General features: G+C 41.7%; 1 protein-coding gene across 2 annotated transcripts in view; it reads left to right on the forward strand.

The window, feature by feature from the left end:
• Positions 1 to 25,300, forward strand: part of CTNNA2 (catenin alpha 2) — a 980,129-nt gene that overhangs the window by 868,074 nt on the left and 86,755 nt on the right. For both annotated transcript variants that reach the window (XM_081155843.1, XM_081155842.1), the window contains exons 10-11: positions 18,443 to 18,535; positions 19,422 to 19,578. In XM_081155843.1, coding sequence (XP_081011969.1) covers positions 18,443 to 18,535; positions 19,422 to 19,578 — 250 coding nt within the window. The remainder of the gene's footprint in view (positions 1 to 18,442; positions 18,536 to 19,421; positions 19,579 to 25,300) is intronic.

Below are 25,300 nucleotides of genomic sequence, written 5' to 3' on the forward strand. Positions count from 1 at the left end.
GTCCTTGAAATAGAGGCTGAAAAGGCAGGTCTCCATGGAGGTTGTAGCCTTTTATAGTGAGAGAATTGGGCTGTGAACGGATGTCATGAAAGATAAAGCTGGAGACCAGGCTGGGGCCAGCTTGGAGGATTTCGCAGATATATGAAGCTGGTTTCATTTTATCCCAACAGAGTGAGAGTTGGTAAAGACTTGAACTAGGGCAGTGGCAAAGGGAGTAGAAAGAATCCAAGTGGAGACCCTTTACGGTCAAGTTAAAGGTGACAGGACTTGTGTATAAACAATAACAATCTTAGTTTTCTATCCTGCATAATTAGGAGACTGGCGTGTCATGGGCTGATAGTGAAACTGAGGAGATCTGGGGGTGGTGTTATTTTTTTGTGGAATTATACCTTGGAGGTGATTGTGGGACACCTTTTCTGAGCAGTCAGCCCAACTCAGAAAATTTCCTCAAGAGTGGAAGTAAGTCAAATATTGGGATCATGATTTGGGAATTATCAAATCAAAGATGAAAATAGCTAAGGTCACGGGGGGAGTATGAAATTGTTTAAGAAGAAAGTGTTGAGAATCATCTAGGTACCGTTCCTGTGCAGTAGCAGGAGGAGCTTTTTAATGAAAAAACAACAATCTTGCACATCTCAAGCAGGCTAAAGGGGGGGGGGGGGGGGGAGCAGGATTCCGAGAGGCCAACCAGTGAGCAGAAACAAAAGCTGAGTTGTCAGTGTTTCCAAAGGCTGAGTAAATACTAGGTTGGTCCTAGTGAGCAGAAAGAAGCCACTTTGAATACAACAAAAAAATCTGTGTAAAGCTGAGCTGTAAATTGAGAGCAGCAACTCTGTGGGAATGACTGGATGGTGGGAAAGAAGGGGGAGGAGGAAAGTGTTTGTGACTTGGTGACAGTGGCAGGCCTGGCTGAAGAGAAAGTTACAAGGTAGGAGCTGGAGAGAGGAAGATAGGGGATGTCAACTCCTATTCCTGGAATTAAACCTTAAATGACAGAATGATGTCCCCAGGGAGGGCATTTATTACTGCAGGTCTGAGCTTGCGGAGAGGCTGGGCTCCAAGGTGAGTTTCCGTCCCCTGCTGTGAGGGTGTGAGTGGCATGAGGACATGCAGCCAGAGCTGGCACACAGGAGGGCTTGGCACCCATTGTGTTCTCTGCATCACATTTCATGGGAAGCAGAAGCTAGTCTCTGCCTTTGAGAAGCATATGTTATAATTAGGAAGACAAGATCTTCACAGAGGACAGAGCTAACATAACTGAACTTGAGACATATTTTAAAAGGGAATATTGTGAAATTTCAGAGTACAGGGGAGGTCCTATTAGTCGCTGTGGAGTTAGTCAAGGAAGGCTTCCTGGATTACATGGGGCTTGAACTTGACTTTTGAGCTAAGATGAGTGGGGTGAACAAAAGCACAGAATAGGGCCTTTGGCCCTTGGCCCTCAGGAGTCAACAAATCTTGCCTATGTTGGTGGGGACCGCAGCCTTCAGGAGGAGATGGAACTACAGGGAACACCTGGGGCGAAGAGAGGGGTTATAGCTTTAGGAGACAGACCATGAACTGCTTAGTCCTGGCTGTGAACCTGACCAGCTGGGTGATCATGAGAGGATGCACTTAAGCTTGAAGTCTCAATGTCGTCAGCTGTAAAATCAGGGTCAGAAAAGCTAACTCATAAAATTTCATATTGTGCACTGGCCTTCTTGTACCTTGTTCCTATTTTGTGTAGAGTAGGTGCCCATTTTTCTTCCCACAAGAATCTGACTCTACAGGCAGACCCCAGCTCTGTCTGATTCTCACCCAGTTCATCTGGAGGGACTTCTGCCACCCCAGCTGTGTCGCCTGCTGATCTTCCCCTTATACTCAGTCTTGAAGGAACTGCCTGCCAACATCTGAATAGCCCAGGCTCTTTGGACCTGGCTCACCTCGTTCTTTCTCCCTACCCCCCCAGCCTCTACTTACCCTTTCCTTCTCCCCCACCTTAGGATCTGCCTCATGCAAAACTTTGGACTTGTATCATTGAAGCGTTTCCTGAATGACCCCTACCCCTCTGAGCCCTCCCACAAAAAAGTCTCCCCCTGTTTTGTGTCCACTCCAGCTGGCACCGACTTGAGCACGTTTCATATTTCATTGCACTTGCTCCCGTAGAGCTGCCTCTTGCAATTAGATGTGGGGCTGCTTGAAGGCAGAGATGTCTCCTCTTATTTTGCTTGACTTGGCAAAGCTGCGATTAATGAACTGAATTAAGCAAGGGAGTGAACGAATGAAGCAGAAACCAAACAGTGTCCTCTCACTCTTTCCTCTTTGGGTGACTTCAGGTTAGTCTGGACCAGAATTGCACAGCTGGATTTTTTTTTTTTTTTTTTAGAGCGACTCGTGCTGTCTTTTTCTCTTCACCTTAGAGGCAGGAGGCAGGAAACTAGCCAGAGACCTGCTTCTAGGCTTCCTGAATTTTACTCTGGAACAGCCACTCGGGAATTCTCTCCTGCCTCGCTTGCTTAGATGGGCTCCATGTGTGTGCTTGCCCGGGAGCTGGAGTCAGCACAGCAGGTCCCTGAAGGCTTTGGGGACTCAATGCCTCTTCCAGTCGGAATGAGCTCGTTTGGTGCCAAGCCCTCCATTCTGGGTCAGTCACCTGCTCTCATGTCTGCAAAGTAAGGGAGAAACAACTTTATACCAGAGTCAAGTTAAGTGACTCTGAATCTGACTGCCCTGTGCCTGGTCACACTCAGGAGCAGGACTGGCCTCAGCTGTGAAACTGAAGTCAACCACACCTGACTTTCCAATCTCCCTTCCTCCAATCTGCTCTTCACCCTCAATATCAGATTGTCTCCTTCGTGCTGTTATTTTCTCTATTGTAGCCTGTTCTTTGGAAAATGTATTTTCTGCTAGAGGTCTTAGTCTGGAGGGGTATTGATCACCCTTATCTCAGCTTTTCTAAATCCCTCTTACTCTTAAAGTGACTATGACTTAAAGTTGAAGGCTGCCTTGTTGGCTTTCCGTTATCTATAAAGATAACGACTGCCTTGCAGTGGTAAGATTGCAGACGGCACAATAGTCCTATTTATAATATATATATATATAGTGTGTGTGTGTGAGTGTACATATAAATATATAGTGCGTGTTTATGTATATTACATGCACACTTGGGACCTAGAAACAGACTCCAGGTTTGAACATTGGTTCTTCCACTTACTACACAATCTAGGCAATCTACTTACACTCTCTTAGCTTCTGGTTTTTCATGTGTAAAATGGATGCAAATTAACACCTGTTTTGAGGTTTGTGGTGAGCAAGAAATGAGCATCACATAGGAATTTGTTGAATATGCTTTGGATTTAGTCTGCTGGAGTTCAAACCTGACTTTTCTGCTTACTGTGATGTGACCTTGGGAACCTCTCTGTGCCTTAATTTCCTCATCTATAAAATGGGAAAGTATTACAGATGTCCCCCTTTTTCCCCCCATTGATTCCTTCCACCTAGCATCTGTCCCCCACTCTGCCCCAATATAAAATTTCTTTTATTTATTCTTTTATCTATTCAATATGCTGGATGACCTACTATGTGTCTGTCAGTATCTTTGTTGTTGGGTAAGTCAAAAATAAGGTATCTGCTTTTAGTTTTTCCCCATTGAGTATGATGTTGCTGTGGGTTTGTCATATGTGGCCTTTATTATGTTGAGGTAAGTTCCTTCTATTCCCACTTTGCTGAGAGTTTTTATCATAAGTGGGTGCTAGCTTTTGTCAGATGCTTTTTTGTGTCTATTGATATGGTCGTGTGGTTTTTAGCCTTTATTTAATTTAAATGGTGTATCATGCTTATTGATTTGCAGATGTTGTACCAACCCTGCATCCCAGGAATAAATCCCACTTGATCATGGTGTATGATCTTTTAAAAAATAAATAAATAAAATGGGAATGTGATGATAGTACATACCTCAAAGAGTTTTGTGAGGCTTTAAGAAAATATACATAAAGCTTCTTCAGAAAGTGTACAATAAATATACAAATGAAACTCTTATGTTACTTCAAGTGTTGTGAAAATTGAAAGAAATAGTAACTTTCAAAGTATCTTGAGCACTTTCCAGCATCCAGGATTCCCTCGAATGGAAACTTCTCTAAGATCCTGAAGATAACTATATATGGATGTTTATCCACCTTGTTGCCCTTGTAGCGTTAGGGTGGGGGGAGCACAGTAGAAGTCGGTCATTGTGGCCCTGGCCAGTGTGGCTTAGCAACCAAAGGGTTGCAGGTTCGATTTCTAGTCAAGGGCACATGCCTGGTTGCAGGTTTGATCCCGGGCCCCAGTGAGGGCACGTGCAAGTATGAACTAATCAATGTGTCTCTCACATCATTGTTTCTCTCTCTCTCCTCTCTCTCTCTCCCTCCCCTTCCCCTCCTTTCCCTCTTCCCCTCTCCCTTTCCCTCTCTGTAAAAATCAGTGGAGAAAATATCCTCAGGTGAGGATTAACAGAATAATAAAAAAAAAAAGATGCTCACCATGTGTGCAAAGGTCTGCATTTCAGGGGAAGAATCTTAGAGCAAGATCATCCAGCTGATTTCACTACCCTGAACACCAAGGAAAATGTGCTTTAGGTGTCAAATCACAGGGTCTCACTCTCACCCAGAATGTTCATGAATCATGATAGTAATTAGGCTTCTCTAATTAAGTGTTAAAAAAAAAAAAAAAGGGGGGCCCCAAAACCTCCCAAACTACTTACTGTTAATAGACTTGCAAAAACTGATATGGGGATAATTTTTTTCTTTATTAAAAGAAAGCAAAACAGGTGTTGTGGAGGGAAAATGAAGACTGTGGAAGATCTATGGGTCTCAGATTTGAGCATGCATCCAGATTAGCTGGAGCTCTGGTTATAAATGCAGAGGGCTGGACCCCACCCCAGAACTGCTGACTCCTTGGGTCTGGGGGAGGGCCAACAGTGTGCATTTCTAATGAGTTCCAAGTGATGCTCTTGCTGCTGGTCCTGGGTTATCTGAGATTTGCCTCCTAAGTGCCACCATGGGATTCTTTTGAAACCAGAAGTTGTCACACCCATTGTGGATCTCCAGAATTAGAATCTTCTGGTGCAATGCAAGCTTAAGCACCCCAGGTGAATCTCATGATGGGGAAAACTTGGAAAACACTGGGAAAGAGAAATCCTCTCCATGACACTCTCTGGCCTCTTCATTAAGCAGATATCAAAGCTGTTGAACACAGACTAAGGACTTAGAGGAAGAGGAACACTTATTTACTTGGGAACACTAAGTGATTTAGAGTATGTTTAGGTTAATTTTAGAATGGGAAGGTTCTCCAATTGGCTGCATATTACAATTAACTGGGGAGGTTTAAGATCCCTATGTCCAGCCCACATCAAAGAACAGGTACCTCAGGATCTGTGAGAATGGCTCTTGGCCGTGAATATAGTTCAATTCCTGGTCAGGGCACATACCTAGGTTACAGGTTCAATCCCTGGTTGTGGTGCATCTGGGGGGCAATCGATTGATGTCTCTCTCTCACATGGATCTCTCTCTCTCTCTCTCTCTCTCTCTCTCTCTCTCTCTCTCCCTCTCTCCCTCCCCCCCTCCCTCCCCCTCTCTCTGTCTCTCTCTCTCTCTTTCTCTTTTCAATTAAAAAAATATTCTCATGTGAGGATAAATAAAAGTCTACTGATTGGCAAGCTCTATTCCAGCATCTCAGGTTGGGTCTGCCCATCGGTATTTTTTTGTTTAACGTTTCAGGTGATTAGAATGTACAACCAGGGCTAGAATCATTGCATTAGCAGATTTCGAAAATCCCTTCTGAGTTATATGTTATGTTCCTCTATGAGTTAGTCATTGACTTCCTACAGCCAGTGTCAAATTACTTGCAGAAAACAGACTAAACTGTCAAACATTTTCCATCAAATGACTTTTCCCGCCTTGCATTAGTATTTACTGTGTTACAGTGGCTCATGTAATCATATAATAGGAGTTACCCTTTTGGAGAACATTTAGCTTGACACCTTTTAACAATCTATCCTTCTCATGAAAGTCAGGCATCAGAATTAACCTGAGGACCCTGCAAAATGTGGACTGTGATTCAGAGGGTCTGGGGAACCTGATATGCTGGGTTTCTAACTCGCCCCCAGGTGGTGGCCCTCCTACTGGCCTGTGGACAGTGCTTCGAGTAGTAAAGCTCTACCTCGTATTCTGTCCCTGTGAACCAGGGAGCTGAACTCCTTTCTTTAGGCATCATTGTAGGTCTAATGGATCCTGGCACATGCAGCCCTCTCCCCCCCCCCCCCAAAACATAGGACATGTTCATCCAGGTGAAAGCTGCTTCCTTCCAAGTGGACCCTTTGCCCATATTCTAGAGATGGTGCTTCTCCCATGCTTTTTTTGCACTTATTCTTATGTGAATTCCCTTAAAAGTCTTGGGCATATTCTTTGGAACACTCTCAAATTAAGCAGCTCTTTACTCCCTGAGGATAGACTGGATTTCTGGAAAAGCTAAATCTGGTGAAATGATGAATGATGTAATACGGTTTAGGTAAATGTAAATAAATACAAAGGAGCAGGAAAGGTCCTTGCCTTTGAGGAACATTACAGAGAAGAGACTGGGAAATAATATTGGTACAGAGGGCTTCATTGAACAGAGGCCAAGACTTCTAGGACTGGAGTAGTTGGGACAACTTATATTCTGGTCTGTAAGCAAACAAATACCAGAGCAGTCTTCATATTATAACAGTAATATCGTATTTAGCAGACTTTATGGAAATATCTCGGGGTTTGTGGACCACAGAGCATAGGGTCTCACATATTTTTGTGTGTGTATTTAAACCATCTTGAACCAACATAAAACCATTTTTTGCTTAATGACCATATAAAAACAAGCCATTGGCTACATTTGGCTCGTGGAAATAGCTTGTTAATCATATTTTCTCACCAAATAATGTCAATTAAAAAATGTATATCTGTGCTGTACACATAATATATTCTGTTGTAAAATAATAGGATTTAAGCCACTTGAAAGTTAGAAAATTACCCAGTCTTCAGGGAATGTTATAATTGTAATTATTGCTCGCTTAACTAAGAGCATTTACATTGATGATAACCCCCAAATATCTTTATCACCCTCTTTTCCCCTCTCCCCTCTTCTGTGTGCACACACAATATTATTGGTGCTCCCACAAGTGCTCTTGCTGAACCTGGATCCCATGGAGGAAACAATGCAGAGCCTATTTGAGGCAAAAGCCCACAGTTGCATAAACAGATAGCCTGGGGTGTACATAGCTGAACAGAAGCAAGATGCATAGAATTTCCTCATTCCTTGCTCTTCTCTGGGACTGTTAGTCAGAATGCTATCTTCAGCTTTATTTTTTTACATAGCAGATTGAAAGGTCAGGCAGCAGGCAGACTGGCCATTCACCCAGATGACTAATTCAGCTGGGCGAAAAGCTAACCCACTGAGGATGACTGCAAAAAGAGTTCTGTAGAAAGCTGCATAGCAGAGGCACATTTGAAGGGCATTCGGGGCTTGGCCTATGCCTGGGAGCATCGGTTATGAACATAACTTTGCCTGGGAGTTGACATGCGCTTTTGCAAGCACAGCTGCTCCTTCCATCTAGACCTGGCCATGGTCTCCTGAGGGCCAGCAGATGAAACCAGGATGCATCTGGGGTCCAAGCCTGGCCAGGGTTCTGTACTGTGATGGCTGCATCTGTTGCCCAAAAAGGTGGAGGTGGCTACTTGAAGGTCACCTTGGAAGAAAAAGGGTTCCATGGGGCAGGGTGCTTTTAGAGTTGGCTCCCAGGTGTCATGGAGTAACTCAAGCTCACCCTCTGATACTGCTCTGTTCTGTTCTGAGCACCGTGGAAATGTGTTATATTTCAGAAGTGAGCAAGGCACTGGCATATTTGCAGGCATCAGTAGGGGCCTGTGACCCATAGAAGGGAGGGGGTGCAGGGCACTCAACAAGGAGTCTCCAGCTTGGGAGGGATTTGTAAAAGCTTTGGTTATCAATGAAATCGGGAGGCTTTTTCTGGCTGTGTCCCACAGGACAGAGGCCAGAAAAAGCTGTAGGTATGAAAAAGTGAGGGGGTGGGTATACTAACTGGGCTAATGTTACATAGACGGGAAAAAGCATTCCTAGGTGTAAAGCAAAGGAGAACCTGAAGCTTGTGAGTGCTGCGGTCTCTGTTGCAACTATTCAATGCTGACCTTGTCATGCAGAAGCAGCCATAGACAGTATGTAAGTGAATGGGCAAAGATGTGCTCCAATAAGGCTTTATTCATGAAATCAGTATAAGACAGAAGAGTTTTTAGATAAAGATGACAGAGCTGAAAGAAAGATCCCTGTCCTTGCATATTTCCCCCACAGCTTCCCTGGGGAGGGGAGCCTGAAGTTTCTACAATGTACATTTTTAAGTTCTTAAGGACTCAGGGATATCTTAATGAAGATGTTATATTAGAAGGAATATATTAGAGAATATTATTTTCTCTAGGAGGAGAAAATATTACCTTAGTCAACAGTTCCTTTGACTAATCAGTTAGCATACTTTGCTGGGTGAACAGTCCTAAGGGGGGGTGGGACTCAACAGGGGTAAGTGCAGGAGATCAGAAAATATTCAGGAATCACGATTATATCTGCTGTGTGCAAGATCTTGTCAAGGGAGCTATAAGGGCCACATGATGAACGAAACCGTATCTCAAAGAGGTTGAAATTTAATTGACCATGTACAATATACAGGATGGGCAAAAGTAAGTTTCTAGTTGTCTGTGTGGGAAAAATAATACGATAATTAATAATAAAAGTAAACTGTTTTGCATACTCACAACTGTAAACCTGCTTTTGCCCCATGCTGTATGCATATCTGTATTTCTGATTCTGTCTGTGTATTCGTTTATCTGCACATACCCGCAGATAAGAAATAAAACAATATTACGTGGTGAGTAGCTGCCAGTGGTGCAGACAGTGTAGCCCTGGAGAGCTTTAGGAGAGAGATCTGTTCCTGTTGGTGTGAATGAAAGTCTTCAGGGACATGTCGACTTTGAATTGAACCTGAGCTGATTGCTAAGAGGTTACTTGGTGAAGGCACCCACCTCTACTGCCCCCCACACTCAAACAGCAACTAAAAGCTCTGGGGCATGAAGTGGAGGAAGTGGGAGACTTGTGACTGTCATCTCATCAAGTTGGAATTCTGTACAAAGGGGCCTGAGGTCAGATATAATTTGGTTAGGGTGGTTAGAGTCTCGTAGCACTGTGGTTATGGCCTTGCCTCCACACTTCTACTTAACATCTTGAAATGTGTGAGGCCAGGCAACAGAAAACACCTGCATTTACTTATTCAGATATTCTGCAAATACTCCTTGGCTTCTGGTAAAAGTCAAGCACCGGATGGTTCAGTGTGGCCCTTCTCCACCACTAAAGACAGAACCTGGAGCTCTGGGCCCACCAATATCAGTGGGGGGATATTAACCTCAGTTATACGAAAGTCAACTAATATTTCTCTTACATGGGACCCTGAGGAACCAAATAATAGTGGAGCTAATAATCCAGTTCCTCAGTGAAAGGATGGACAAAACAAAATCCCGGGATGCCTATAGTACTTATCAGGGCATTGCATTTATTGCATGATTTTAGGCGACTCATGCCAAGTCTCTTCTATCCTCTTTACACAACCACACGTTATTGATCAACAGGCATCAAGAAGGCATTAGGTGGTGCTTTATTGCATTATTTTAAGCCACTGAGGTTTTTATATACGAAGGGTGTAGATTTATGCTCAGTGACTCAGCTGTGAAGCAGGCAAATCAGTTTGCTCATGGATGTGAACCGGTGATTACTTCCATTAAAGTCACCAGGGCAGACTGATCGCTTTAATTTGGGCAGCGGCATGCAAACAGCATTTGCTAGTGGTGTCTGTGTGTTTATACCTAAGAGTACAGGCAAAAGAGCTGTTTTGCATCCCCAAGGAGCCCTAGGAATGCAGATTTGTGTTCGCATAGGTGTATAAGTACTGGCAAGGGCAGGAAGCCTGGTGGGACCAGGAAGCAATTGCTTCCTAGCACCATGTGGTGGGATATTGTATACGGTTCATTTGGTATTAGCTGCTGGATGCTGATTTGATGATAAACTCCAAAAAGGATGGCACGTAGAGCAGATGCTTGCTCCCAATTCCAGATCATGGAACTCGACACCCTTCTAGGGGTGACTAGGTTATAACAAGTTGAGTGGTGTCTACTTTAGATAGCATGGAAGGAACTTGTGAGATTTAGGAAGAAAAAAAAAATTGGAATTGGGAGCCTGTGCTAGGTGTAGTAAAGGCTTCCATCCTGCAAGAATCCAGTCTAGCTGGAGAAATGCGAACTGACTTTTTGGCAATCCCGATTTCCACTTGTGGTTTGTGGAATGAAGGTTGGAAAGACACTCAGATTACGTGGTGGCCGAGAAGGCAAGGAAAAGCCCTGTTGAGTATGAGCTACAATGCCAATGACACTAAAGAATCAGCAGTTCATTGCTGGGAACTTTCAGCAGGCACTATGCCCATATGTGAACAGGTGCCATGACAGTGTCCCTGACCCAGAAAGTACACTTCTGATAGGAGCAAAAATTGGATGCTGAGAAGTGTACATAACTTTTTGGTAATAGCAAACATCAGAGACTTCTTTAAATGTATAACAGGAAATTGACTTACCAAATAACAAGGCAAAAATGTTTGGGAATACTCAATTAAAAAATTAATTACAAGTATACAAAGAATCTGGAAAATATTTGCTATATAAGAGAAAAAACAGTGACTAAAAGATATGCGCGGAGGTTGCAACTTTACAAAAATAACTGAAGGATACACTATGCAAATGGTTACATACAGACTTCCCTTTACTCAGTCATTGCTTCCAGTTTATTTCCTTTGTCATTACATTTACAATACGAGCTTTAAAAATGCACTTACTTAATCTCACCTAAATATAAACTACTCTAGGAAATACAAAAAATACTTGATCATTTCTGTGTACAGCACAGTCTAGGTACTGAGTGGCTGAATACACATATAGGCGTTTGGGTATTATCAAAATATTTCTTTCATAGTGACCTTTTGCTATATGAAAATAACATCTGTCAAATCCTTTCTGGGTGTTGGGTTAGGCACCCCATCCATTTTTATTTCAACCTTATTGCTTTATTACTCAATATTTGTATTTTATAGTGAGATCATTGAGGCTCACAGCCCTGAAGCACCGTGCTTGATGGCAAGAGCAAGGCAAGGTGTAAACCTCGGCTGCCTGACTCTAGAGCCCAGGCTCTTACCATTATATGACTTCAACAAATTAAAATATATAAAATAATTAAGAGTGTCAGGTGCTTTAGAGAAGTCATTTAAAATGGAACCATGAAAAAGTGTTTCTCATTTCCTCCCATCCCCAGGGTCTTCTTGCTGCCCCAGCTGCCAACCTCTTCTGAGGCATCCCTCCCATATCAAAGTATCCCTGGTGTGTCCTTTGTTCTTCTGAACCTCAGTTACTGGCAGTGCGGTTGATAAACTCATTTCAATCTAAGGCAGCTGCATTTTAAAAAGATTCCAAATACCTCAGCCAGGAAAAGCGATGGCTACAAACATATGAGGTAGACAGACCTTTGGGGCTTTCCTTATATCAGGTCATGAAGGTGGCATCAAGTCTTCTCTTAGGACCATCTTGTGGAAGTCCATCGTCATCTTAAGGTCATATCCCTGTCTTAACATCAGCTGCTTCTGCCTTCTCAAAGATCTCGGGGAAGTGTATTATCTCGTCTCTTAATTGTAAAATTCCATCTGCAATAGCAGAGGCATGTTCTATAGGACCCTTGAAATTCTAGACAAGCTAGGCACATACATATTAGTGCCTTTCTGTGTGCTGATCCTGTCAGTGCAGATAACCAGGTAAATCTTCAGATGGAGACCACAGCACTCTTCATCGCCATGATCCTTATAAAGAATAGCTGTGTGTGGAATTTGGGCCACCATCTCTTCTCTTCATGGTTTTTATATGGCCATGTGACTGTAGTGACTGGAAATAACACTTTAGTAATAAGTTCATTTTGTCCTCAAATTTATGATGATGGAATATTAATGTGAGGAGCAAGTACTTTATAAACCTCCAAATTGCTATTCGTATTTTTTTCAATAGTGTAGTCTTAAAACACCAATAGGATACCTTAAGCTGTAAAACTTAATGAAATGATAAGGTGTTTGGGGGTTGGCTGCACCGAGTATGCACTGGCATCTGAAATTGACCAGAATCATGAATAGTAAAAAAAACTGAAATTTGATTTCCAGGTCCAGAAAAGAAGAAAACATTCTTGTCTTTCTAATGCACCTCATATCACTTTGGAGTTAAATGTCTAAATATTCTATTAGAGGTTTTAATGTCTAATTAAAGCTAAGCCTTCCAGGCATTTTGGCTTTTCTTGTAAGTGTTCAAACAAGACTGGCTTTTTCTTTTTCTTTTTTTTTCTTTTTTTTTTTTAGATGGAGCTGCTTTCTGTAGTGAAGGCCATATGAAACCAAATTTCACAGCCATGATATGCTATGTACCTGTAACTTTGAGCTATGCAGGATACATTTTTGTGATAAAAAATATCTTGTGTTTTAAGTGGTCACAATATATTTTCATCAAGGTTCCACATAGTTCTGCTTTTTGCCAATTTTAACTCTTCTGTCAGTTTCCCTGGAATATCTTTACTTATTTTTTGTCAGCTAAGGTGATTATTAAATAGGGATGGTTGCCAGTTGCAGTACAAATTCAGTTCAAGGAGCAAGTTACTTTCTTAGAAGAATCAGCACCCACCTTCCTTGCTGGATTACCGTCTTTCTAATCCTACTGATATTATTGTTTGCTTCACCTACTCACACAATGTGCCTCCAGAACAGAAAATATCACAATTTTTGAGCATCCAGGAAGTTGTGCTAATCAGGCAATCAGAAAAGAAATATTGTAAGATGGACCTCTTAACTCTCCATGTGTGTTTACTAATTCCTGCCCAAGGGTACTGATTGCTCCTTTTTCTGAACCCATACAGTTCTTGTAGCCAGCACACAATTTAGTGATAACTACTAAGCTTCTTATCCCCAAGATAACCACTTTTAAGGCAGTAAATCGGAAAACTTGGCCCAGTCTTTTCATTTTCTACTTCCCCAAATCCATTATGCTTCCCTTCATAAAAGATTGCTGGGAATTTAGTAAGATCAGTTCACCAAGGAGCTGTGCCACCTTTATTCATAGACCTTGTCACTTTCAGAAATCTCAAATCAATGGAAATATCCCAACATTTAATAGTTAATGATATACTGTAGATATACTTCATTGTTTTCTAAGGCTCTAGGAAGGTCAAATGACTCTTGACTCAGCTAAGTTGTAAATAATTCAAGATTGGAGAAAGCAGAGACCAGAGCCATCCCATAAATGTTACTTGCTTGGTTGACTCAAGCAGGTTTCAAAATTCTCTTAAACTTATTCATACTAGCCCTGGCCCATGTGGCTCAGTTTGTTGGAGTGTCATCCCCTACACGGAAATGTCTTGGATTCAATTCCCTGTCAGGGCACATACCTAGGTTGTGGGTTGAATCCCAGGTTGGGGCGCATGCCAGAGACAGCTGATCAGTGTTTCTCATGTTGATCTCTATCTCCCCCCCTGCCCTTCCCCTCTCTAAAAATCAATGAACATGTCCTCAGGTGAGGATTGAAAAAATATAATCATAGCATTCAACATCTTTTGGGGTACAGTCTAGTAATATAAATCTATTAATGGCCTATTGTCTTTGTTATTGCCATTAATCTTCTTCAAATGCCTAACGACTCTAGTCTACCTTCCCCTTCTCCCTGCATTAGGAAGATTATCCTCCTAAATTGTTGTGTGTCTTTTAAAGGAGAGAATATTGTGATTTGGAAAATAGGGCATTTTTATCAGAGCTTCTGATACTATAACATAAGAGCTATAGTTAAAGAACAGGCAGTTGTGATCAATTATTAAGATCCTACTGTGTGCAGTATTCTTGAGCTGGTGATGAAATGTTAGCCAGCAGTTCAAGCTGCATTGTTCGGGAGCTGCCTCGAGACCAAAGCGTAGTGTTTGCTGCCAGAATTCTAGCAATCACAATATATAAAACCATGTTCAGAGTCGCCATGATACCTATGGTCTAGTGAGAAGCAGAAAGGGAAGCCAAAGGAAAAAAAGGTAGGAATTTGGATTGAGTCCATGACCAATTTAAAGTATACAAGGCTGCCTTTGGAGATAGTGAAATCCTTAACATCACATTGAAATATTTTCAGAATGTTTCAGAATACAATACAAGGTAAATGAAATTCTGATTTTTAAGTGGACTTAAAGAGCAGGAGTACATTGCAGAGTGGAGGCTGCCAGACATTAGCATGTACAGATCAGTAAATTAAAGAGAATAAATAATTGTAGAACTATTTGGAGTTGCCAGCTCTTTATTTTTTGCTAAGTGTTGCTAGCACTATTCCCCCTACTAGATTCTCTTGGGTAATGGCGTTCCCACGTTAGATCTGAGCCATAATAGAATTTATTTGAACAAAGGGCAAATAAACATTTCAAAAGATATACGAAGAAAAATTCATCATCACCATGTGGAAGTCACTGATAGGCATCTCCCTCACAGAAGAGCCCAGTTCTTCTCAGCCTTAAGGCCCCCAGGTTTAGTTTCTTCCTGGGGACCTGCAGCCAGCATGAGCAGGAGACTGTGAGGTCTGCAGTGACTTAAACAGTCCAGGTATGTATTCCTCTTCCATGCTCAGGCTGGTACTCTTGTTGTCTGCAGGCCTTAACTCCAAACGATGCTCAGGTTTCTCCCTAACTTATTCTGTGCCCCTTTGAGATTCATACAAGTGCAAGAATGAATCTGAGCAGAGCTGGTGATACAATAGATTGTGGTTGCTATGTTTGTTTCTAATTATTTTATTATGGAAAATTTCAAGCAAATGTAGAGCATGTATAATGAACCATCATATATTGTCGTCCAGCTTCAATAATTATGAATTAATAGTCAATCTTGTTTTTTCTACACTTCCATCCATTTTCCCTAGATAAATGTAAACCAAATCCCAAACATATCACTTCATCCATAAGCATCTCCATATTTATCTCTAAAAGCCATGGACATTTAAAAATAACTGAAATGTTGTTAGTGTACTTTAAAATATTAACTCCTCAACATCATCAAATATTTAGTCAATACTTCAATTTCTTTGAGTGTTTCATGATGTCCTTTTGTTATGTATTTATTTATTTGCATATATATGGATGTGTGTATTACAGTTTATTCTATTTAGGCATAAAAAATAGTCTGACTTTTTCCTACCAGTCTTTCATCATCTGGGTTTTCATGATGACAGTTATGTGGTTCTATTTTACATGTTTCTTTGTCTTTTGAATTTCCTGTAAATTCAGAATTGATCTTAAGGTTCATCATTTCTCATTTTGTTTGTTTGGCAAAAACATTTCATAAGTAGTGTTATGTCCTTCCATCAATTGATACCTGTCTGGTTCTCTTACTCTCTCTTAATTATAGTTATTTTTATGTCAACAGCCATTAAAGACTTGTTCTAGACCCATTATCTCATTAAGAGTATGGGTGTTTCTCCCCTCTTCTTACAAAGATACAGCAAATATTACCCAAACCTGGTTCCTGTATCATTTTTAAAAAATATATTTTTATTGATTTCAGAGAGGGAGAGAGAGAAATAGAAAAATCAATGATGAAAGACACTGATCCGCTGCCTCCTGCACATCCCCTGTTGGGGATCGAGCCCGCAACCAGGGCATGTGCCCTGACCGGGAATCGAACCTCAGTCTCCTGGATCATAGGTCAATGCTCAACCGCTGAGCCATGCCAGCCAGGCCCCAGATCATTTTTAAGTTTTCATGCTGTCATTATAAAGAGTCATGCCAAACCCTTTAGCAATTGTCCACTGCTGTGCAAAAGTATGACCTCAATCTCTCTCACACACCAAGCAAGGGTGATAAAGAGCAAAGAAAACCATTTTCTGAAATTATTTCATAAAATGAAAGGTTGTTCAACTGCAGAAATAGGATTTCATTGGAGATTAAAAGATAGAATTTTATATTAAATACATGTATCTTTCTGGAAATTTGCCATAGCATCCACCAAGAACAGGGGACACACCATTGCAGACTCAAACAATGGACCAGAATGTAGGACCATTGTTTAGCACCATAGTATTGGTAAACATCTGCTAGAAGGTAATGTGAAAAGTTTTCTAGACAAATCGAGGGAATTTAACTTTCTCTTCGGGAGTATCTTTAATCCATGATGTGTTACAAATCACTAAATGCAGTAAAAATATTAAAAGCTAGTTTTTAGTTCAGTAAACATGTACTGAGCACCAATTATTAATCTGCTATTTGGAATATAAAATACACCACAATACAAATATAACAAAGATTAATGAAATGCAGAGTGGAGACTGTGATGTAACAAAAAAGAAATTGAGAACCTGTATTATTCTTACTCTGCCTCCCAGGAGCATCATACTCCTGGGCCTTTAGTATCCTGTGAATGGATATAGTAAGGTATATTTGTCTTTCTCATAGTTTTCATTATTTTACTTAGTTTTCAGAATAAGTCAATCTGAAGAATCAAAGGTAAACTATTAAATATAAGAAACTACATGAGCCCTGGCTGGTTTGGCTCAGTGGTTAGAGCGTCGTGTCGGCCTGTGGACCAGAGTCAAGGGTTTGATTCCAGTCCAGTTGCAGGTTTGATCCCTGCCTGGGTCTGGTGCGTGCAGGAAGCAACCAATCGATGTGCCTTTCTCACATTGGTGTCTCTCCCTACACTCTCCCTCTCTCACTACTACTCTCTAAAAAAATGAATGGAAAAAGTATCTTCAGCTGAGGATTAAAAAAAAATTCACAAAAAAATAGAGTACATTATCATGTTTAGAACTTAATCAGTGGTTTCTCATAGTATATATTCTTACGGTAATAGACTTAATATGTCCTTAAAAGCTTCATGGACTAATGATTTACTGAAGTAATATTTGAAAATATTTCTAGTATCACCATCTACCCATCTCCTCTTGCTGTCCAGGAACAGTCCTCTGAATGCTCTCCGGTTCTGTGCTCTTCCCACTGCTCCCCACTGTCTAACGAAGGCTTCTTTCACATCCGGAACTGTGCACATGTGTAGCACAGCGTCATCTCCCAGGGCATTCAGAGTCGGTAGGAAAGCAGCCTGATTTTGGAGAGCAGAAGTGAGCCATATACAACAGGGCAGGTGGCCAGGAGGCTCCTAGGGACTGTCCCTCTGCTAATCACTTGTTCTATTTGCCCTACTGCTCCTGGGCCTGGTGACCCCTCTCTTCTCCTTTGCCCTTTCGAATCCTCCTGTCCTCTTGACACCAGCCTGATGGGACCCATCAGTGTTTTGATGGTGGTTTTGTGTGCTGTTGCCCTTGGCCAATCAGCCTGACCTTGTATGACCAATTCTCCCTAAAGAGAAGGAGTAACATAAATTGAAATGCTTGACCTGGGAACTTGAATTCAGTTCAGCTATTTAGGATGGTATCATGTGTTAAAAATACAAAATATGCATATCTTCATACTAGACCTGTGGGTTCTCATTTGCTACACACTCTGTTACCTATGGATTCTACTAGTCTCTTCTATACTTTTCTAACACCCCTGTGGCCCCTGAGAGCATGTGAGTTGGCCACTGTGGACTGGCATCTTCCCCACAGACTGACAGGCAGCTCTGAGTTCCTTTGGGTGGAGAACTCTGATTTTTCAGCTTACTATGAGTCTATCCTTTAAAAAAAAAAAAAAAAAAAATGCTTTTATCGACTTCAGAGAGAAGGGAGAGGGAAAGAGAATAGAAATATCAATGATGAGAGAGTATCATTGATTGGTTGCCTCCTGCAGGCCCCTTACTGGGGATCAAGCCCAAACCCCAGGCATGTGTCCTGACTGGGAATTGAACCATGACCTCCTGGCTCATGGGTCAAAGCTTAACCACTGAGCCACATTGGCTAGGCCAGTCTCTCTTAAATCCAAAGCATTGCCTGTAGTATCTCTCTCACTGACCAGAATTTAGTACTGATTTGGCCACAATCAGTGTTCTGCACGTAGGGGTGAGTCTGAAGGGGCTCAAGTGACAGTGTAGGTGGATCGGGGCAGCCCATAGCAGAAAACGGCTCAAAGCAACTCAGTTAGGATGCATGATTGTGTTCATGAGAATCCTAAAGCAATAATTTGTTAGTACCACCGTATTCTGGAAAAAATGCCCAACATAGCATTAAAACGAGTAACATCTGGTTCAACACTGAAGGGTACCCTTATCTTATTTGTGAAAGATTTCTCCTGGATGTGCCACTCTCCAGAGATGGTACAGGATCATGCAAGACTTTTTCTTTGCTTCAACATAATTTTCACTATATTTTCTTCAATACAGGTTGCCAATTTGGCCTGTTCCATCTCCAACAATGAGGAAGGGGTGAAATTAGTCCGAATGGCAGCCACCCAGATTGACAGCCTGTGTCCCCAGGTAAGCCTCATTCACTTTGTTTCAAAAGCCCATCTGTGCCCTGGCCGGTGTGGCTCAGTTGTTTGGGTGGCATCCCATACACCAAAAGGTTGACGGTTCAATTCCTGGTCGGGGCACACACCCAGGTTCGGGGCTCGATCCCCAGTAGGGGGCATGCAGGAGGCAGCCAACTGATCTCTCTCTGCCTTTCTCTCCCTTCTCCCTCTCCTTCTCTCTCCCTCCCTATCTTCCTCCTTCTCCCATCCTCTCTCTAAAATCAACAAAAATATTTAAAAAACAACAACACGGCAAACCTATGGGTGACCTAATATTTGGGACTTTGACACTCCAGCCCTCACGTCACTCCTTTGCTTGTCTTGCCCTCTTTCCTCTCACTGGAACTTGCTAACTAACATCCATGGGCTGTCTAAAGTTCTACCTTTAGTAAAAAATAAATAAATAAAAATAAAAAAATCAATATCTAACTATTCCAGTCTTCAGAATCACTGTGGCAATTACTGTCTTTTCCACTCATATTGACTTCGTTTTATTTGTTTGGGGCTGTTGTTTAAACACTCCATATCTGTTTGCCTTGTCCCAACGGCTAAATTATAAGCTTGCGCATGTAGAACAAGACTTAAGTTGATGCCACGTCTGTGACAAGTCAACAGGCCTTGGCCATTAAACGCTTCCTGAAACCTGGTGCTAATTACTGTACCTTCAAAGGGAAGCATAGCAAGGCAAGCAAAAAACTGGTGGCAGCTGACCACCTAGCTCATCAATCATGCTTCTGACTGTCCTTCTGAACCCTGAGCCCCCCTCGCCTGAGGAAGCTGCGCGGCTCAGGCGTTCAGCCTGGTATTTGGAAGCGTTTTCACGATGGCCCTGCGCTGTTCCCATCCAACAGGTCATCAATGCCGCGCTCACCCTGGCCGCCCGGCCGCAGAGCAAAGTTGCTCAGGACAACATGGACGTGTTCAAGGACCAGTGGGAGAAGCAGGTCCGAGTGCTGACCGAGGCCGTGGATGACATCACCTCGGTGGATGACTTTCTCTCCGTCTCAGGTAATGGGCAGCGGGCTCCTTAGGAGGCAGCTGAAGGAGGAGAGCAGGATGAGATAAGGGGTGATTTGTAAATGTCGCGGGGCTGTGTCTCAAGGGCTCTTCTTGGCTCTCTGAGCTTTCAGTCATTTCTGCGAATGTGACCGTCACACCCTCTTGGAAATGCTTCTTCGGTGTGCACATCATTTCAAGATACTAGTCAAATCACTAGGGGGCGAAACAGCTTTCTGATAAAGATATCAGAAACTGACCAGGTTAAGAAGACTTAGGTTCCTTTCTAGTTCCTGGTGTGTTTTTTTTAAAACAGGATCGCCTCTGATACATCTGAATCACCCATCTGAAAAAGGGTTTGGGGTCTGGGATTGGTTAATCCTCATGGTTTATGTTTTCATATATATATATATATATATATATGCACACACACACATACAATTTGCTATTCCAATTAGACTGTGTTAAGGGGGTCATTTTTGCAATAAGTGAAGGTATCCAGGTTTGTCATAAGCCAGGAAGAAATAGTAGCCACAGAATGAACCCATTAGAAGGCACTTGGGAGCTATAGAGACTTTGAGCACTTGTCTACAAGGTTGTGTAAGGGAGCGAGAGAAAGCAGATAGAACTAGTCATCACTTGAAATTGTAACTTTCTCCTTGTAAGTGCAGCCAGACTGAAGGATGCTAGTGTGTTTGAATAACCGTCTAGTCATTTTGACCTTGAACAGGACGCTTTGGCGCCACTGCAAAACAGGGCGACCAGCCAGCAAATGGGCCTTATTCCAAACACATTTGGCTCACTTCACACGGGAGAGTGTGGGAGGAGTGGGGGAGGTGGTCACTGGAAACATTGGCCTCCAATGCGAGGTATTCAAATAACCAAGTGACCCTGGAAAATTTCAATGGACCAGGCGTTGATTGTACCCACAGGTGTGTGGAACTCACACCTGTCAAGTTCAGTCAGCAATAACCTTGACCAGGCTGTTGTTCTTGGCCGCTGAGGCCTGAGGGGGAGGGGTCACAGCACTGCTGGTGGGGACCAGGCAGACAGGGCCTCTGATGACAACAGTGTGGGAGAGATTTCTAGGGGAGGCTTATCGTATCTGGGAGCTTTTCCTAGGTGCAGTCTTTTCTTCTCATAAAGAAACAGAAAATGAATTCCTACTGGGGGCTTCTGTTTAAAGCTTGTCTGAGAGCAGCATCGTCGAATCTATAGATCTGATGGATAATCGAAAAGCCAGCGTTGAAACCATGGAGGGCAAGACAAGGCAGATGGGAAGAACAAGCTAACACATGCTCGGTGTCTATAATTTGCCTGACTCTCTGCCGTGTGCTTGAATTCTCGCCAAAATTCTATAAAATAGGTATCGGTATTCTAAGTCTCTTGAGAAAACGAAGTCATTAGGTGGGTAGGGAACTTTCTCGAGAAGGTATTAAAATTCAGATTATTTTTTCAGAAGCTGTATGGTTCTCAATAAATCAAGCTAGATGGGAAATTTCTTTTGGTGCTTCCAGATTTTCTGGCAGCTTCTTTCGCCCCACCTCTGGTATCCTTCCTCTCTAATCCCTTTTAGAAATCCGTCCTGTCCTTCGTTCCCAAGGTACTCTATTTTTGACTAGTCAAAGCAGCTATTCATTTAAACATTTCCATGCCTAGGATTTGGCTAATAAAGAAATTAATATGTTGCTGTTCCTGGGACTTTTGCTTTGCTGATGGCTGAGTCCTAAAGAAAAGATATACCCAAGGAATGCATCTTTCGTAGGTGCTTAGGAACTCTGGATAGACATGTTGGGGATTTGGATAGTGGGGAACAGAAGGGTGGTTAGTGATAGTGAGTATCTTTCTAGTATGCAGTCAGTTTTTGCCAGGATGACCTCAGGGTCCTCAGGAAAGGGGCAAGGGGACTCCTCACCCAGCCTCCTCTCACAGAGCAATCCCAATAGCCCCTGGAAATCTTTCTCTGCCTCCTGTCCTAGCTACCAATGAGTAGAAAATACTCATGCATTATCTTTTCTGGAGATTTCCGAACATCATAACTTTCCCAACTTATGCTTTTCTTTAAATGCATGTACAGAAATTTCTGAGAGTGGGGAGGAACTAGGTGAGCAGGCCTTATCTCAGACTTTTTCAATAGCGCAAAGCTTTTCTTAATTTTCTCCCGCCAGCCGGGCCTCTCGGCCACCTTTCTCCCTGCCATGCCTTTGTGCATCTCATTATTAGCAGCAACAAGAAAAGGCTTTGGCTTCTGCAGATAACACGGTGCAGTCCACCCCCAGTGGTCCGGGTGCCGCCTCATGCCATGGCGAGAAAATGAACAGGCGCCGTTGGGGAGCCAGCCTCGGCAGGGCCTGCCGGAGCATGCCACTGCTATTGCAGGTGACAGGCACCTTCCACAGGCGGGCTGGACAGATAATGACACAACCCACTCTCTCCTGCTGGCGGGCCATGGACACAGCCCAGTAGTTGGGGAAACTACTTCTCATCTCCTCTCCGTGCTGGAGCCCAAACATTTGCGTCCATAAATTGCAAGTTTGGCCCAGGAGATACTTCGAAATGGCATTAATGACATTTTATGTGTTAGTTTCTTTAAGGTTATGTCTATTCTGGCAGGAAACTCTATTTAAGAAACAACAACAAGAAAGATCTTCATGATTAAAGGATTTTAGTTTTCTGTGTTTGTTCTGTTTCATGCTACCTGAACTTGTGTGTGAGTGCTTAATTTGTCCACTTGAAATGCAACAAGTTTGGGGTGCAGTGATGCTAGAGATTAACATTACAGGAGCAAAACCAATTTTCTGCTGTGGCCTGGGCTCATAAAGAAGTGGAATGGCTGTGTTAGGGCACTTAAACTTTTCCCACTGGGCAAAAACTACAATTTTAATAGTGTTTTAAAATGAGCATCTCAGCATTAACCATGTGACAGTTTAATTCTTGGGTTTGGCTCACAAAATAGCAGGCTTCTAAGATAGGAAAAAGCTGTTAACTCAATTCCATGATGTCCAAAAGGTTTGTTTTTGTTTTGTTTTGTTTTGTTTGGGTGTTTTGGTTTTTGTGTGTGTGGGGGGGGGGGGGTGTTTTTTTCTAATTCCAGGATCTTACATTTGTTTCCTTTTAAAAACATATACAGTGAACTTTGTTTTTGAATTTAGAAACAAAAGCTTTGAGGTTTATAAGTTGTTTGGTCATCAGTGATTTTTGTAACAAAATTACACCTTTTCTGAAATAGGTTGCAAAAATTCAAGGAAGTTTATCAGGAAATCTGTTGCAGTCAGACATTTTCTGATATGTTTAAACACCACACTTCATATCCAGGTGTAGTATCCAAAGTACCTGAACAGTTTTTCCAGGCAGTGTAATAATCTGGAATACACATGCTTTTTATTACTACTTTCACTTCTATATTCTTGTTGGAACGGCATTCTTCTGTTTTCTTATTTAATGAATTCTAATTCTTAAAAATACATTAGGATCAAAATATATATTTGATTGTCCCTTTTCAATGGACAAGTTAATTCACTATTTCTTCTTTGATTGCCTCTTGGGTGTAAGGCACTGTCTGGTGTGGATTCTGCCTTCGAATAATTCATTGCCCTTCTGGCTAGATGCTAGGCTAGTGGGCTTCCAAACCTGTGAGCCCCAGGCCTGACTGTGTAAGGAGTAGGAGAAGGGAAACTATTACAAGGGGGCCAGCAGTGCATATTTACAGCAAGTATGGTCTTGTGATCAAACCAAATGTTAACATAAACAGGTATAGCTCTCCTTAAAATACATTGTTGGTACTTAGAGTAATAAAATGCAAGTCCACTTAAAAACATTCTTTATCATTAGAGCTTTTATATGTATTTCCTCTACCAGTATAACTACAATCATGAGGGAATTGTAACTTATTTTTTCCATGAAAGGGGCACCTCTAACTGGAGAAGGTTGTGAAATGGTGAGTAAACTATCTTAACATTTTCGAAAAAAGTTGATTCTGAAAACTGAGTCAATACTTGATTCACAGGATGTGCTTAACCGGATTACCATTGAACAAATTAGTGGATGATTTGACTAATTAAAAGCAATGTTTTTTTTTCACTTTATTTTTATTGTTTTCACTATTACAGATGTCCCCCATTTCCCTCCCTTTTCCCACCTCCACCCAGCCCCCCCCTTTTCTCATCCCCCCATCACCTCATTGCAGTCTGTCTATGGGTTGTGCATATACGTTCTTTGTCTAATCCCTTTACCTTTTTCATCCAGTCCCCCCACACCCCACCTCTCTTATACCTGTCAGTCTGTTCCATGTGTCCATGCCTTTGTTTCTATTTTGTTCGTTTTGATCACTAGGTTTTACATACAAGTGAGATTGTATGGTACTTGTCTGTCTCTGACTTGCTTATTTCACTTAACATAGTGTTTTCTGTATCCCTGCTGCTGGCCTCCTTCAGATACGTATAGTTATATATACAAAAGCACATTCTTTTTTTGTCCCTCAGTTAAATTAGTTGCATGTTTCTAGTTTGGGAAATGAGATTTTTTAAAACTATCATTTTATTTTAAGATATTGGGTCATAAGTGGGTTGCTTAATTTTTTTTTTAAAAATTTAATGCCAGAGAGATTAGTATCTAATATAATTAACAGATGCTTGTTTGCATTCAACTACAAAGTTGCATCTTTAAAATATGCACAGAAAAACAGTAGCTGTGCCTTTTCTTGTACTAGGTTTATTCAAAGAAAAAGGCAACTGGATGCCTGTTTTTGACATGAAGACCCTCTCCGTTGCTCACTTTCAGGGATCAGGGAGTATTTTAATTGCCCGGAGGAATCCAGCAGGGCAGTAGAGTAGCCTACATCAATCAAGCTTTTGAATTTAAAATCCTGTGTTGAGTTTCATTTGAGTAAACCCCTTTCTCAGGTGTCCTTTTAGGCGAGTTTGCATGATATAATCCAAGATCTTATAAAGCGGTGGTTTTCAGATGTTTCCTTAATCACAACGAAAACTCGATTTCTCTTTTCAGTTGTTTTTCTCTTTTACTGAGAAAAATATTAGCATTCAGAAGTGCTGCTTCCTGTGACTTTAAGATATCTGACTATTAATATTTAAACACTTCATTTTTCTATTCTAATTTCTGTTTGAAATTAAAAAACTGAGAAAGTAGAAATCAGACATTTGTAATGGTTGAGTGAGGAAATCGTATTACATGAGGTCAAAACAGATGTTCCTTGATGAAAAGTAAGTTATACTTTGCAGTTTTCTATCAAATGTTCCAGAAGAACAAATATTCCCTCTGAGTGGTGGAAGGGGTCCGTGGTGGAGACTGGGGTTTGCCAAGTACCCTCCCATTTCTCCTTCTTCGGAAATTTTAAAATTAGAACTAGTTGGAGAAACTTCTTAAGGTGGCAAAAATTTATTTTAATCCTTTATTAAATATTCATTGAGTTTGGCAGTTACAAATTTTAAAAGATACCAGGTTATTTAAGACTGTTTCCAAACTTGTTCTATTTAAACTATCCAGTGTGTGCAGGTGTGTATTTTCAGGTTAAGGTCTTTTCTTTCCTGAAACTAATAATTCTAAACTTTTTGACCATTTCCTCAGTATTCTTGTTTCTAAGGACTGTACAAGGGACATAATTACAAATCTCACATTGGATGTGGGAAATACAAAACCGCATACTTGCAAAACTGTAAGGGACCAGATTGTGTGTTTTCTCTGTGCTAGTAGAGAGTGAAGCCTCTCATCTACTTGC

This window comes from Miniopterus schreibersii (assembly GCF_964146895.1).
Source record: "Miniopterus schreibersii genome assembly, chromosome: 13".
NCBI lineage: Eukaryota > Metazoa > Chordata > Mammalia > Chiroptera > Miniopteridae > Miniopterus > Miniopterus schreibersii.